Raw genomic sequence first — 15617 nt, 5'->3', positions numbered from 1 at the left:
GCAAGTTAATTTAGTTCATAAATATTAACATTATTTTTTGCAAACTTTACGATAGTAAAACTTGCGTTTAATGTTAATCTACCGCTATCACATATGACCTCACCAGAAATATTATGATTAAGTATATTGGCCTCTTAATTTGATTTACATATCTTCGTTTCTGAATAATAATTAAATGATTTTGTCAAAACTACTTAACAGAGCTACCATACAATCGTGCACGGTTCGCGTTCATTCTCGTGTACCCCACTCGTCGTCAGTCGCACCGACAAACATGAATACTTTGTATTGACGTATTCCGGTTGGATGAGTTAGTCGGTCTGATTACTCAAGAGAAATTTTAGGTAACATTAATCAAAACAAAGCTGTAAGCTAAGAGTAATTTCTATAAACCTTGTGAGCTGAGGTGATAGCTTCACACTAGGCCCATTATCTTGCACATCTTGGTACTAGAATGTATATGATAAATGTATAAATTTAAACAATGTACTCACCACTTCTTCTTTATCCTCTCTTGTGGTGGCACTGGGCAGTTTCAAAGCCGTAGCCACCGCCATAGCCTCTTCGACTGTCAGGTTACCGTGCAGCTGGTTGTCTTGCATGATGTAGCACGAGAGCTTCCGAAAACTTGATAGGTTGCGTTCCATGCCATTCACTGTGATACTGCCTTCCATCCCTGATGTCCTGTAACAAACACGTTTATTAATTATAAATAAACGTAGTTTATGTAAATGTAATAAAATGAAAAATACTTTTCCCATAACCCCATAAAGGGTTTGCATACAAAAAAGAATAGTTTTTACTAGTTCTTGTGGTACTTTTTTTCATACTTTTTTCTAACTATAATTTAGCCTTTTTTTTTCCTAAATTAGAAATTATCATTTGAAGAATATTTGTGATAAAATAAATATTTAAATTTTTTTCAACAAATAATTCGCAAAATTTTCTAATAAACAGATGTTACAAGTTCGAGGCAGTATAAGGCCACCAGATGTATCTAGACCCTCTATCAAAATGCCGATTATAATTTATCATCGTTTGATTTTTGTAGTATCATATAAAAATATACTAGGAAGTTTTATTTCAACCATCATTAAGTTTTAGCAATTATTTTATAAAAAAAATAAAACTGATTTATGACAACGATTTGACACAAGGCCGAGTTGAAATCACAGCGGCCAAGGCCAGCGGAAAATACAATAAGTGCTGTGTATGTATAAATAATTGCATATTCATAAGTCTTGAGACAATAATTTTGTCATCACAACAATCAATTAAAAAAAAATGTAGAAAATAAAATATCTTAAATATTATATTATAGTGAGTTGCGCTAGTCATTTCCCACCTCGCTACTCCTCTGTGGGTTGGACACAGAATTAGTTTTCCATCACCGCCGAGCACGAGTTAAATTATTAAAATAATTTCAATTATTCGATCTTAAATTAAGATACTGCTTGATGCACTGGGCTATCCGTCGAGGGTTTTATCCCCTATTATTTCACAGAACGCACGTCTTACAGCTATATGTTAATGATAACGAACACAATGTTACCAATATTTACTCGTATAACTAAAGCAGCCTCGTTAGTCTAGTGGCTATGTCCTGAGGTTCAAATAAAAATTACATAAATTTTCAGTGAAATGTATTTTTAATAAAAAAACTAATAGTAATAAAAGCTTGGCCTGATGTCATTGGAAATTACTGATATTCCTATTTGCCCCTCCAATTCGTGTCATTAAAATTTCCAAGAGCTTCGAATCGAACCTGCGACTTTCACATTGCTAGGCACCCCGTAAACCCCCGTTTTTCTCCAAACCAAGATATAGTAGTATACCTATATAGATATACAGATATATTGGTACCTTCAGTAGCTCCATCTTTGCTGCTGTGTTCCAGTTTGAAAGGTAAGTGAGCCAACTAAATCGAAGGTTAAATATTAAGAATGCCATAACAATACAATACAAGGAATGATTCGTGCGTCTTACAATGTTCAGTTGTGGAATTGTCCACTCACTAACAGAAAGGCCCATTTACGTCTTGAAATAAAACACATCAAATTATAATATACGTTAAATATACATGATGTGTACGTAAATGGGCACACGAATCCTTTTGCTTCGCACGTGTAATCGTATCCGAGATTGCGAAATCAAATTATCACGTTCACAATATCAACTTGTCGGTGATTAGCAGGAATTGCTACAGCGCGAGTAATAATATACTACAATAGTACATTTCGTAATTAGAATTATCGACGAACAAGCCGATTTTATATTCTACTTCATTTATCTTACTGAAATTACAAATGTGTGTGTTTTGATGTTTGTTACACAATTGCAATCGAATGACTGGAATTCTGGAGGTTTAGACGTAGACTATCGTCGAATCATTAAAAATATATGTATGCGCATGAGTTTATACGTGTTTTCTTTTAATTTAGAAACGTTACAATAAGAAACGTTGCACTCGTCAAAGTCGTTGCAATGCAATGCAAAACGTATTTCTTTAAGTACCTTACTTTTATTTCAGTTCCATTATATCATTTAATTAATAATTTACCTTAAGTCGGCGAGAATATTTTTATCTCTTGCTACGCTATTCTCGGTGTACAAATAGGTTTGGTGGTTTAGCCACAAAAGCGAGACAATCAATCAGACAGACAGCAAATAGACAGACTTACTTTTGTATTTATAATATGAGTATAGATAACTGTCTCTTTTGAGTTTATTGTCCAGTTGACAAAAGGTTATTATTCCGAAGAATATCTTTTTTGTACATTTCAATAATAATAACTAACTTAATTTCCTTAACGACATGGATAAGGAAACTCGTCAGAAAATGAGACATTTAAATTGCTATCATTAATGAATTCCTCTCGAACAATGTCATAAAGTAAACTTACAATCAAGGCAATCAGTGTAGCCAACGAGGCCTTTGACAAAGTTGTTTTTGCTAAATCATTGATATTCGCCACCATAACTATATTTTTGGTCGGAACGGTTTTAAAAATTAAACAATAGTTCGCAAACATGCCACTTGTATAAATTCGAATGCAGATTTAATACCTATTTTACGGATTATTTCCAACTGAGAAAACACTTAGGAATAAGTATAGTCTCATATACAACTGAACCCGAAATAAGTAAATAATAGTTGAGATTAATATACTGTATATAAATTACTATTATTTTTTTGTGATATCATGAACATTTAGAGAAACTCGAAAATGTACGTATTACCTTATAAAACAGCATTCAAGTTTATTAAAGAATTGCTTAAAATATTCTTCCATTAGTTGGCTTAACAATAAAGTGATATATGGCAGCGAAGAGTTCTCTTCTCCACGTATTATCGTCTATCTAGTTTCAATGTGAGCGAGCAGAATTGGAAGCTACTCGATGACAATCAGTATTCCCGTATCCTTCTTAGTTTCAAATCATATGATTTCGGTAAGAAGTCACCGTCAAGTTTTCCGGAGCTTAGTTATTGCCTTCACTCTTTTCTTTCGAATTGACCTGTTGTTGCTGGTCCAAATTGCCTCGTCAGCATCACCGGGCGGGGGCGACCCTTAAAAGATACTCAGCCGGTGTTCCCTATTGCGACTTTGTGTAAGTCTCGTACACAACAAAGTCAGCCGGGATCATATAACATTGCTTATAAGAGACGCTAAGTCGCAGTATTTAAGTCACTTGATTGTAGATATCTAAGTTCCCACATTTTACTTCATCACTTTTATCAAGTGATGTTAAATTAAACTCTTATGATTAGCTTAACATTTTTTTTTTTGAAAAAAGCATAGGCCAGCGCACTGTTTGCGATATACTTTAATCAAGATAACTCATCGCTGAAAAACTCGGAAATAAAAAAAATAAGAATTGTTCTTTTTTCAAATCTTGTATAAATAGCCAGCACGTAATGAAAAAACAACGAATATTAATTATCCTTTTTCACAATAATCCAAATAATAACATGTACTCAACATGTTGCCTAGTATTTTTATTTATCTTTATTTATTTAAAAAAAAAATACAAAGATTTGATGTGCCTTTTCTTATCAAATTTTGTCGTAATTTTTCAGCGAGTTCTTAGTTATTTATAGTTCGTACAATGACACACAAGATTATGAGAAATCATTGTTATAATAAAATGGTAGCGGCAATTGTTTTCAAAAAGTAAATAGTTTGGTTTTTGTGTGATGATAAAGTGATTATGTTTACGGACCGATTTCTTCGGGGCATATTATAGTTCACTAGGATAATCTCTATTCCTGCTTCCTTACTAAAACTGTATGGAATTAATTTAACGCAGTAATCAAGCGTCATTACGCTTTAGTTTCCAACGCGGTAAAATGTTCTATATTATTAAATACATTCTATACAAAATGAACATGTAATCGAAAAAATGTAATTCCGTCGTAGTAACTAGAAGCGTATTGTAAATGTTCAGTCATTGAGACTAACTACTGCAAATTTATATTACAACTTTAGATGATATCTGTGATTGTACAAAAATAATGACGTGCTCGCCTCTAACTATCACAGATTATTTTATAATCAGGAAAAAGTAAGGTTTATAATTCAGAAGAGTGAATAAAATTCTGAATCAATATATACACTTAAGTAAGTTCTGACGACAAGTAAGATACTCGAGAAGAGCTAAACCAATGGCTTCACGTGCTTTCTAAAGCACGGAAGTGTCAGACAGCGCCAACTTCTAAGCCTCGGGCCGCCACTAAGAGTTTATAGACAAAAACACCAACAGATTTAATTGTCTGATCCGGAATTTCCGGTTCCTATAAATAGAAAAACTCTTTAAATAAAAAAACGAAAAAACTTGTATAATACATATATGGCAATTAACAAAAATAATTCTCGGTATAAAAATTGGATAAGTAAAACATATGATTACAAAGTAAAAATAGACTGAAATCAAATCCAATGAAATTCAAGAGAAGCTACACGATCACGAAACTTGTATTGAACATTTATTGCTAAGGATTTCCATTCTCATTCATATTATTTATACATCGACGCAATTTAATTATTTGTGTTTTCTTGTTGATAATAGCTCGTATAGTCTAGAGCCAGCCAATAAAAACTTATTGACTGGCAGCTCGGTGTTTGTAAGTTAGCAGTGTTTATAATCACGTAAAGCCGTTAGCTCTGCGCATGAACGTCGTCGTTTCGAATTGCCGCCCTGTCGGATTATCAGACTGATGAAATAGAGAATGCACCTGTGTTTAAAGAGCCGTTAAAGAGAATATCTTATAGCCTTTAACGAATTTGTTTACAAATGTACATTTAACTACATTTTTGAGTTCGATTGTCTATACAGCTTCTAAATCAAATACGTAGACATCATATTAGCCAAAAATATACATTATAATATTTAAAATGTGTTCAAAATACACCCATCAATAAATATCAAAAATGTTTTCGGACAAGCCCTCGGTTTGATAATAAAATTCGAACGTCAATTTTAAAATCTCAAAATCAATATGTCGCCAACAATTCAATTACAAACAATGGAGAATTTGTAATGAAGGTCCCGTATGACAAATACAAACTAAATACAACTTGGGGGTATAGATTTTTATACGATATTAAAGGTAGATATGAAGTCAGAATATTATTTATTATATAAGGAATTTAAATTTACTGAAGAATACAACCTTTCATCATAAATATGTATCCGCAATTAGTTTATATGGCCTATTCCAACCACAGGAGTAAACACAAATAAACAAATTTTACGTTGAAATCATCGAATTTGTTTGTAGAGTTATCAGCAAATCGCATGGTATATGTCAATCGAAGGTTTGCCTATTCCAATAGAATATACTCCATCTTATATCGTTGTAGCTATTATATATAGTCTAAAAATTGCTATTTTTTTATAGAATAGGAAGGCGAACGAGCATATGGGCCACCTGATGGTAAGTTGTCCAAAGCGCTTAGACATTGGCATTGTGAGAAATGTTTACCATCGCTTACATCACCAATGCGCCACCAACCTTGGGAACTAAGATTTTATGTCCCTAGTGCCTGTAATTACACTAGCTCACTCACCCTTCAAACGGGAACACAACAATATCAAGTACTGCTGTTTTGCGGTAGAATATCTGATGAGTAGGTGGTACCTACCCAGACGAGCTTGCACAAAGCCCTACCACCAGTAAAAACTATAAGGAGTGCGTAATAAATCTTCTAGAGTTCAGCTCATGGTATAATATCAATGTAAAGAGAAATAAACATCATTTGATACAGAAACACGTGAACAATACCGAGACAAAGGAAGGATATCGTTGCATAGATGAACAACAATAGGAACATAACTAAACGTTAACATCAGAAATACATCGACTAAACAACAGAACGTATCGAAACTTGACGCACAAGTAGGCTGGCGGAGTACATGGATGAAAACATAATTATATTAATTACAGGATTCAGAAGAAAGAAAAATGAAACGAGAAGCGAACGGCCGACAGAGAGAAGAGCCGTATGATGATAAAATAAATACCTTGATAGCATCGAGGCGTCTATTACATTGCGTATAACTTCCAATTGACCGCGTGACCTAATTGTAACTAATTGATAACAAGGATCCGGTTGCAAACAACTTGGATGATGATCCCGTAACGACTTGCTAGCTATACTAGAATTATGGCATTTTATTATTTTGAGTTATATGTAATCTACGCAGATTCACGTGGTTCTCGTTTTATCGCATTTTGATTTTTAATTGAATTTGTTTTCACGAATGACGTATAATAATGATAATTCAATATGAGAGTATTTTTTCTTAATTAACATTATAAGCAAATTAATTACGATTACAACATTTGTATGAAAACGTAACATTAAATATTGCAAAATTAAAAGTAAATATTTAAATTGAATAATTTCTTAAGATATCAGTTACGGCCTTCGCGTTGTTCTTGTAAGTCACCTTGTCTCCTTAACGTGTTACAAAAACGAAGTTTGTTCTCAGTTGTTGTTAACAATTATATGATTTTGATGACGTTACACCTAGCCACGGAAATCTCCCAAAACGATTTCTTGTTATACAAATCTATAGAATTAACAATAATAAACATATTGTATGGTTTTTTTCCTATAACACGTGTGTAAAGATTTCGCTAAATATCATCTATATTACGTTATATACATTGCTTTGTTTGTGTTGCATGCGTTCCTTGCTTCCATCCGATTGAATTGAAACTTTGCACAATTGTTTTTGGTACAATCAACGTAGAAGGGGTGGCACGCAAATCGTATCCGATATTTTTAAAGTCATTGCAACACATGCCGTGCGTTTACTAGTTGAAAATAAAATAAATTTTCTCATATCGACAAGTTTGTACAAATTTTATTACACTTGAAACAAATTATACAAAGGACAGTATAAATTATAATACACTTAAACATTTACAAACCTTTCTGATTGGTTAAACTAAAGTGTATTGATTTTCGTATGAATAAACGTATGTGAGATATAACATAATATACTTTAGGTATATGGTATCTACTAGTAACTCTTTCATTATAATGCCAAGTAGAACTACTCTTGTGACATATGTACATAGGTACGTTTCCAAGTGTTTCCGTCGCTAAATTGTGGTGAGCGATGTTTGCTGAGATTGCGCGGTCCAGGCTCGGCTGAGACGATTTGCGTAATACGATACTAGCGAAGGAAACATGTAATTTAAGTGACTGGTGACTATTTATTATACACTTGATTTTTTTATTACCAAACCATTTTTCCTTGCGTGCCTTCATACCAGCGCTGCAGTGAACCATTATAATTAGTTATGTACATAAAAGTGTATATTCTAGAATTATATTTCTTTTGCGAAGACCAGGAACCTTTAAATGATAAATATAATTGCGTAAAGTATTATATATATTAGTAATTATTCCACACATGTATAGCCTATTCCAATCGAAGGTGTAGGTAAAATAAACCTTGTTTCATGCGATTTGCTAATAGCTGTATTTGCTAATATTATGTATAATGTTCCTTATTAATATATCTTTATTTATAATATAACACTGTTTCACTTAACTACTTATATCCACTATTATTTTACCTCCAAATTTCCGATAACAACTTCGCCGACATTCAAAACGCCTTTTCTCAAATCCATAATGAATATCATAGATAATTTAAGATCTCGACCAATGATACCCTCAATCCTTACTCTTGTGGTTGGGCTAGCACTAAGCTATACGTATATATTTTCAATTATAAAAAAAAATTGTAGAATGTACTCGGTTTTAGAGTTCAGTGCGAGCCCGTCTGGGCCACGTTTAAATTGTTTTAAAGGAGAGTATGCATATGTAATAACCAACACATTGGACATAACTTTAGGGTCCATGGTTGGTGGCACATTGGTGATCTTAAGATATCCATGGGCGTTAGTCATCACATACTATCAGGTCGCACATTTACCGGTTCGTCTAAAAATGGGGTTTCAATATGGAAAAAGTTAGTACATCTACTTTTTTATCCTTTTTAAATGTTTACATTTAAAATATAAGATTACAACAATAGCCCGATGAATTAAGATTTAATTTGCGACACTTCGCTTTGCCGGCCGAATTCGTTACTTAAGGTGTTTTTACTATTATAATGCTACTAAGACACGCTCGAAACGCTGCAATATTTTAGGCTATTTTTGCGATACGAAGAGAAAGTATGACAGAAGCATGTCAACATAACGACGAAGTGAAAATAGTAAGTACAGTTATCGCAACGTTCCATGGAGCACAACGGTGTACTTACTACTTAACAGATATTGCATTACATACAACAATATATAGAATACAATATATTAGAGCTTTGAAGCGAGCGGGTGAATAAGCGAGCGGCCAATCTCAAGGGAGATTATTCAACTGTGCGGGACATATTATAGTGCACGAGTATGTGCGCAAACACAGGTGCAGGTCTCTATTCCTCACTCTCATAATCCGATGGGACAGCAAACCGACAGGACCGAAAGGAGTTCGGGCGCAAGACCAACGGCTTTAAGCACTTTCCGAGGCACGGGCGTGTACACACTTTCAACTTCCAGATTCCGGGCTGCTACTGAGAACCTTTGATAGACAAACTCACTAACTTTTTATCGGGCCGACTTGGGGTTTGAACTTAGGACCTCGAGATCGGCGGCCTTACCTAGCCACTAGACCAACGAGGCAGTCAGCGAGCGGGTGAATACATATGTGGAAGCAATTTCGTTCAACACGTGCATGCTATCTCATGCGTTCCTTCAACGCCGAGCACGAAATGTATTACAAACACATATCATGCATGATGGTGCACAAATTGAATGGTGCTCGCGCGGGTTGGGAACCGTCTTCAGTTAAGATTCGTGTGTCACTTGGCCATCTCGGCTCATTAAATTGCGATGCCAGATAATTATTAATTTGTAATTATTACGCAACGAGCATTATATTGAGTTTATTTTGATATTTGACAATCGTTATATTATTGTGAGTCATCTCCATATTTATTCTTATTTAATAAATTTTATTATTATATAAATACATATCTAAATGAAAGAAAAACTTATGTACAATAAGTACGATGTTTTCAGTATATGTACACACATATATAGTCATACTCCTACATATGGTCGGTACCTTCGTGGCATTCGGCAGCTCAGTACAAGGTTACGTTAAATGTCATATATAAACGAGTTCTTGTTTTTAATTAACAATATTATAAAATGCACTTAAAATTGCGTGCAGTTTATACTTTTAACATGATATTTGAAAACCGATTTCGGAAATATATAAGTCTCATATAATAATTATAATAATTATTATTATTATAATAAGTCGAATAATTCTTCAGTCACTTACTTGTATCCGGTGAGTATGTTTAGAAGAGTCGACTTTCCGGCGCCTGACGGGCCCATTATAGCCGTCAGCTCGCCGGAGCGCAGCCTCCCCGAAACCGATTTAAGAATTGTCTTAACATCTGAAAAGAAAAAGAATCAGTTCTATACATTGGTTTTTTAATACAAAAAATGTAATCCTTAAAATTAAAAAACTTATGTTTTATACGGATGACAACCTTGTCATCTTATCAACCTTGTATACTTAAGGAATCTCAAACTTTAGACCTTCTAAAGTTTGAGATTCCTTAAGTATCTCACTATACATAATATAACGAATAGAGAATTATTCAAATAGGATTTGGAGTTCTTGAGATGAGCTTATTTAACCGTAAAATGTTTCCACCTTTACTATAATATAATAATTAATTGTAAATGTACGAAAACCACCACCGCAGACCATAATTATTACAGTGCATAAGTGTGTTCATCAACAAATGTTCACACTGTCAAAATCCGATGGGACTGCAAATCCGATACTACCGACGTTCAGGCGTACAAGTAACAGCTGCACTTGAGGCTACAAAACATTTAGCCAAAGGCCTCACCTACCCAATATAACGCTGCTCAACGACAAATTTTACATCACATTACATTCCTTTTATCTTATTTACTATGTACTATGTCATCATCTCAATGTTACTAGTCCTGTTAAAAAACTTTAGATGAAAACATATGGGTCATTCAAATCAATATTATGAAATTTAAAATCAAACTAAAAATATATCAGTAAATATATGACGCTTTTTATCAATACAAGCGAACGTTATCATTATATAATCAAAGGTCATTCGTAAACAGATAAAGATAGCTAAATCATTTCTAATTTACATGATACACATCAAGATTTAATATTAGCCATTTGTAATGACTTCCATAACTATTATATATAAATATTATTTAAACATATGGCGTAGAGTTGAGTTATATTTATCGTCACAGATAAAAATACTAGGTAAAAAGGTAGCAGTCTGTCACAGTGACAAAGTATGAACCCAGTGAGTGCTGGTACCGGTGGTAGAGCTTTGTGCAAGCTCGAATGGGTGGGTACCACCCACTCATCAGATATTCTACCGCAAAACTGCAGTACTTGGTATTGTTGTGTTCCGGTTTAAAGGGTGAGTGAGCCAGTGTAATTACAGGCACAAGGGACATAACATCTTAGTTCCCAAGGTTGGTGACGCATTGGCGAAGTAGGCGACGGTTAATATTTCTTACAATGTCAATGTCTATGGGCGTTGGTGACCACTTACCATGATGTGGCCCATATGCTCGCCCGCCTTTCTATTCTATATAAAAAATGAATTAATAAAAAATAATAAGAACCTTCTCAGTGGTGCCAGCCCGGGTTTTAGCCCATCTCGCTCTTGTTATTAGATGGACCTTTAAATTCATTATAATGTGATAATCGTGATGTTAAGAAAGATATTTATGTTCTTATCGTGGTATATAACGTCGTTAATATACATTTCACAACGCACGACTATTTTTATCCAAATCTGAATATTACATGCTTTTAAATAAATTAAAGACATATTATACAATAAATGTAACATTTATCCAAGAATTATAATATTCCAAAATATGTTATTCTAATTTGAATTTTTAATGGTAAATAATAAATAAGTAAGTACGTGATTTTGTTATAATAAAGATATCGAAAACGTCATTCGAGAGGCATCCATTGATTATTTTGATATTTACTTATCGATATATTTTAATTTGTATACTTTATTGATTAAATAGCTAATTACGTTTTTTCTGATCTTGTGGTCGGCGTGTTGCTAAGTAATTTGTATCAATCATTTTATCAGCAAACATATTAAAAGATAATATTGGGCTACTCACTTGCCCTTCATCGTAAAACAATTTAAAAAAATAATTATTTTGAAAATAAGCCCTTTATACGAAAACAACCTTTTCTACAGCTTGCCCGAGTTTGAAATAAAAACCATTTTTTATCTCATAGTCTCATTCATCTCACAATATGCTCGACTTCCTAACCTCACCAGTATTTTTGTCGCCTACATTTCTTTTAAACGTCTGTAAGTATGTACATTTGTTTTATTCATATCACATTCGCCAATTTATGATTTTTAGGCTCTATACATTTTTCCGAGCCGAGATGGCCTAGTGGTTAGAACACGTGAATCTTAACCGATGATCGTGATTCAAACCCGGGCAAGCACCACTGAATTTTCATGTGCTTGTTTATCTCATCTCGTGCTTGACAGTGAAGGAAAACATTGTGTTTTGAAAAGAAACATCTTTAATACACAAAAACTTACCTTTGTCGAATGTAAAATATTAATTAAATATTCAACAATATATAACACACGATATACATATTAAATATCTCGTCAACGTTTGCCTTTAGTACTAGAAAAACCAGCGTCTGAACTCGTAATCAATTATTGTATGTTTGTATGTATAATGCATGTAAATGCATAACCGAATATAACTAATACCGAGGATTACAGTTTTGAATATAATACATGTGACAATGTTAATCACCAACCTTACATAAAACGTAATGATAAATATATAAACTAAAATTTTTTAAGCTCACTGAAGTTCTATCACAATCAGATAGAACGAAATCGGTTTAGGAAATAGAGGGCAAACATACAAACATTCATTTTTATTTATTTAGATAGAAGATTAAGTACGCCGTAAGGGATATAACTTGAAATTTAAGTTAACATTTTTTAAATCCTCAAAGCTCGTTTGAGGTTTCGATCAAGGGCCTCCATTTCGAAATGGCAATTAATTACAATGTCAATGAATATATTTATTATAATTAATCTTTAAGCCGCAAGTTTTAACTTATACTTCGGTGTAGTTTTATACATTTCGTGTTTAATTTTTATGTAGATTAAGGTATATCTACATTCCTTTCATAGGTGTTCTGTGAGCGAAATAAAAATTATGGAAGCTATTCATGCAATATTTCAACATTTAGAAGCGATAAATAGATAGTACGTAAGTATCCCACTGTCGATAAAATGATTTCACCCCTCTTATATGTAAATAATATTTATACCTACATTCTCTTTAAAAAAAGGAGGCCTTAGCCCAGTAGCGGAACATTCACAGGATGATCCTTTATATATAATACTTAAAAAAAAATTGTTCTACGATGAGATCAATCAATCAAATCAATGATGTCTGCAAATGTCAACTGCTGGCCTAAGACCTCCTTTCCAATTAAGAAGGTTTGAGCTTATTCTACCACGCGACTCCAAAGCGGTTTACTGAATGAAATGGTGGTGTGTCAGATTTCCATCCGACACGCAGGTTTCTTCGCGATGTTAACCTTTACTTTCGAGTATGTAAATTCAGACTTCAGTGGTGCCAGCCCGAAGTAGAACCCGCAATCTTCGGTTAAGATTCACGTGATCTAACCACTGAGCTATCTCTGACGCCCTATAGATGATGAATATTATCATATTACATTCACTACCCGACGATTTGACGTTTGACGTTCGATCTCCGTAAAAACCCGAATACAACATAATAAATACAAAATCGTAACGATTGTACTTCACCTATAAATAGAATTATAAAGACCTATAATTGCGTAGACATGGGCAACGATGTAAACATCTTTACCAACAATATACTTAAATTTAGAATATACTTAAGTCCATAATGCCATTAATAAGTAATACTTAATTATCTATATTAGTTTTCATTATTATTTTACTTTATTAAATTTTTGTTCATTGTTTTTTTTATGTGCTATAATGCATATGTTGCCTTATTGTTCATGCAGTTATCACCTGTAATTGAGGTACCACTTCTTTTTTTTTATTTTATGAACTGTGTGCTATCGTGTATGTGTGTACTTTGTTGGTGATCTAATAAATAAATAATAATAATTATTATTATTATTATTAAAATATATTATTTCAACATGGAAAGCTTTTTCTATCGTATTTTTCCACCGCTCGATTAGGAGATTAATTACAAGCACAAATTTACCTCATAAGAAATTGGTTCGTGACCGGATTTGAACCTGCTACCTTCGGTTGACATCTACGGGTTACATCGACGGAGCCAGCTCGTTATCGATGATGATAAAACAGTATTTCCTCCAAGATGACCTTCTGTATGTTATTTGTCCCTAATCACATTATCGCGGTGTATATTGCATAGATTTTAATAACATCTGATAAGCTCTTGTTTATTGTCACGTGACTTTAATTCTCATTCCATTCACTAAATATTCGACTTGAGTCAGATGAATCTCGGCAATATTGACATCACATACTATAATTATAAAGAGGTAGGATTTGTCTATTACATAATTTATTTTTATATATATTTTAAACATTTAAAAATTAATTATATCAATATGGAACTTTCATATTTTTTTAGTGTAATTTCCGGATAAACATTAAAACAGGATATTTATTATATCAAAGGGAGAAAATTGTAGGTCCGGCCACTTTCCAAAGGAATCCTGCCGAGTTTTGGAGATATCTAAGCCTAAGAGAAGTCCGTGATATTTATATATAATGGAATAGCGGAAAAAACGTATGACAACATTTGTTCAAATTCATTTGCACAAATAACGACATATTCATTTAAATTAATTAATAATTTTAAGTAGTACATTCTTAAATATAGCATGAATAAACTTGAATAAACACACAAAAAACAACTGACAAATATAAGTTACCAATTTTTTATAACCGACCGAAATTAGCAAGCATGTACAATTACTAAGAGCATAAAATTTATATTTTTAAATACTTTGATAAAAACATTTTAAGGACAACGTGTAAAATTATTATTAAGTATTCAAATATGTATTCACAATACCTAATCAGTGGGTGTTCACACAAAGCCGAGATGGCCTAGTGGTAAGAACGCGTGAATCTTAACCGATGATCGTTGGTTCAAACACGAAACCAATGAATTTTCATGTGCTTAATTTGTGTTTATAATTCATCTCGTGCTTTAACGGTGAAGGAAAACATCGTGAGGAAACCTGCATGTGTCTAATTTCATTGAAATTCTGCCACATGTGTATTCTACCAACCCGCATTGGAGCAGCGTGGTGGAATAAGCTCCAAACCTTCTCCTCAAAAGGGAGATGAGGCCTTAGCCCAGCAGTGGGACATTAACAGGCTGTTACGGGTGTTCAAATCTCGTCTCACGTCTCATACAATCGCCCTGTCTCGCTTTGTTCAACACCGTCTCCAAAATGTAACTGATGTTATTACGGAATGGCTAAAGGCAAAGATACATCAATACAAAATTGTATTTCTGTGATTTAAAAAACTTTAAGTAATTTGGCTAGTAAAGAATTACCCAAAACTAAAAATAATCATTTTTTAAACTAACGGCGCTATCTATTTACATAATTCAAATAGGCGTAATTTACGTTAAAATGCCGGATTTTGAAGGATTTTCGTCACAACCTGACTTTGAAACACACGCTAGTGAAGCCGCGGATTTTGCTAGTTATAAATATAAATTTCAAAGAAGCAACCAAAAAAATTCGATATTTATTTCTTACAGCAATCACGAGCCGTACGTACAACTGATATATTGTAGGTATTTTTCACGGGCGGCAAATGTTGAATAATTTATTAGTGACATATGGACCTCACTCGTTTAATTGTTGAATTTTATAATTTTAAAACTTAACTAATTAACTATTTCATTGCATTCAGTGTACTTTAACAAATATGCAATATTCTTTACA

General features: G+C 33.2%; 1 protein-coding gene across 3 annotated transcripts in view; it reads right to left on the bottom strand.

Moving 5' to 3' along the window:
* Positions 1 to 15617, bottom strand: part of LOC126771247 (ATP-binding cassette subfamily G member 4) — a 34983-nt gene that overhangs the window by 9286 nt on the left and 10080 nt on the right. For all 3 annotated transcript variants that reach the window (XM_050491027.1, XM_050491026.1, XM_050491028.1), the window contains 2 exons: positions 9867 to 9984; positions 495 to 684 (listed from right to left, as the gene is read on the bottom strand). In XM_050491027.1, coding sequence (XP_050346984.1) covers positions 495 to 684; positions 9867 to 9984 — 308 coding nt within the window. The remainder of the gene's footprint in view (positions 1 to 494; positions 685 to 9866; positions 9985 to 15617) is intronic.

This window comes from Nymphalis io, chromosome 10 (genome assembly GCF_905147045.1).
Source record: "Nymphalis io chromosome 10, ilAglIoxx1.1, whole genome shotgun sequence".
Classification (NCBI taxonomy): Eukaryota; Metazoa; Arthropoda; class Insecta; order Lepidoptera; family Nymphalidae; genus Nymphalis; species Nymphalis io.
The sequence above is the reverse complement of the archived record's forward strand: the minus strand, read 5'-3'. Positions and strand labels throughout refer to the sequence as shown.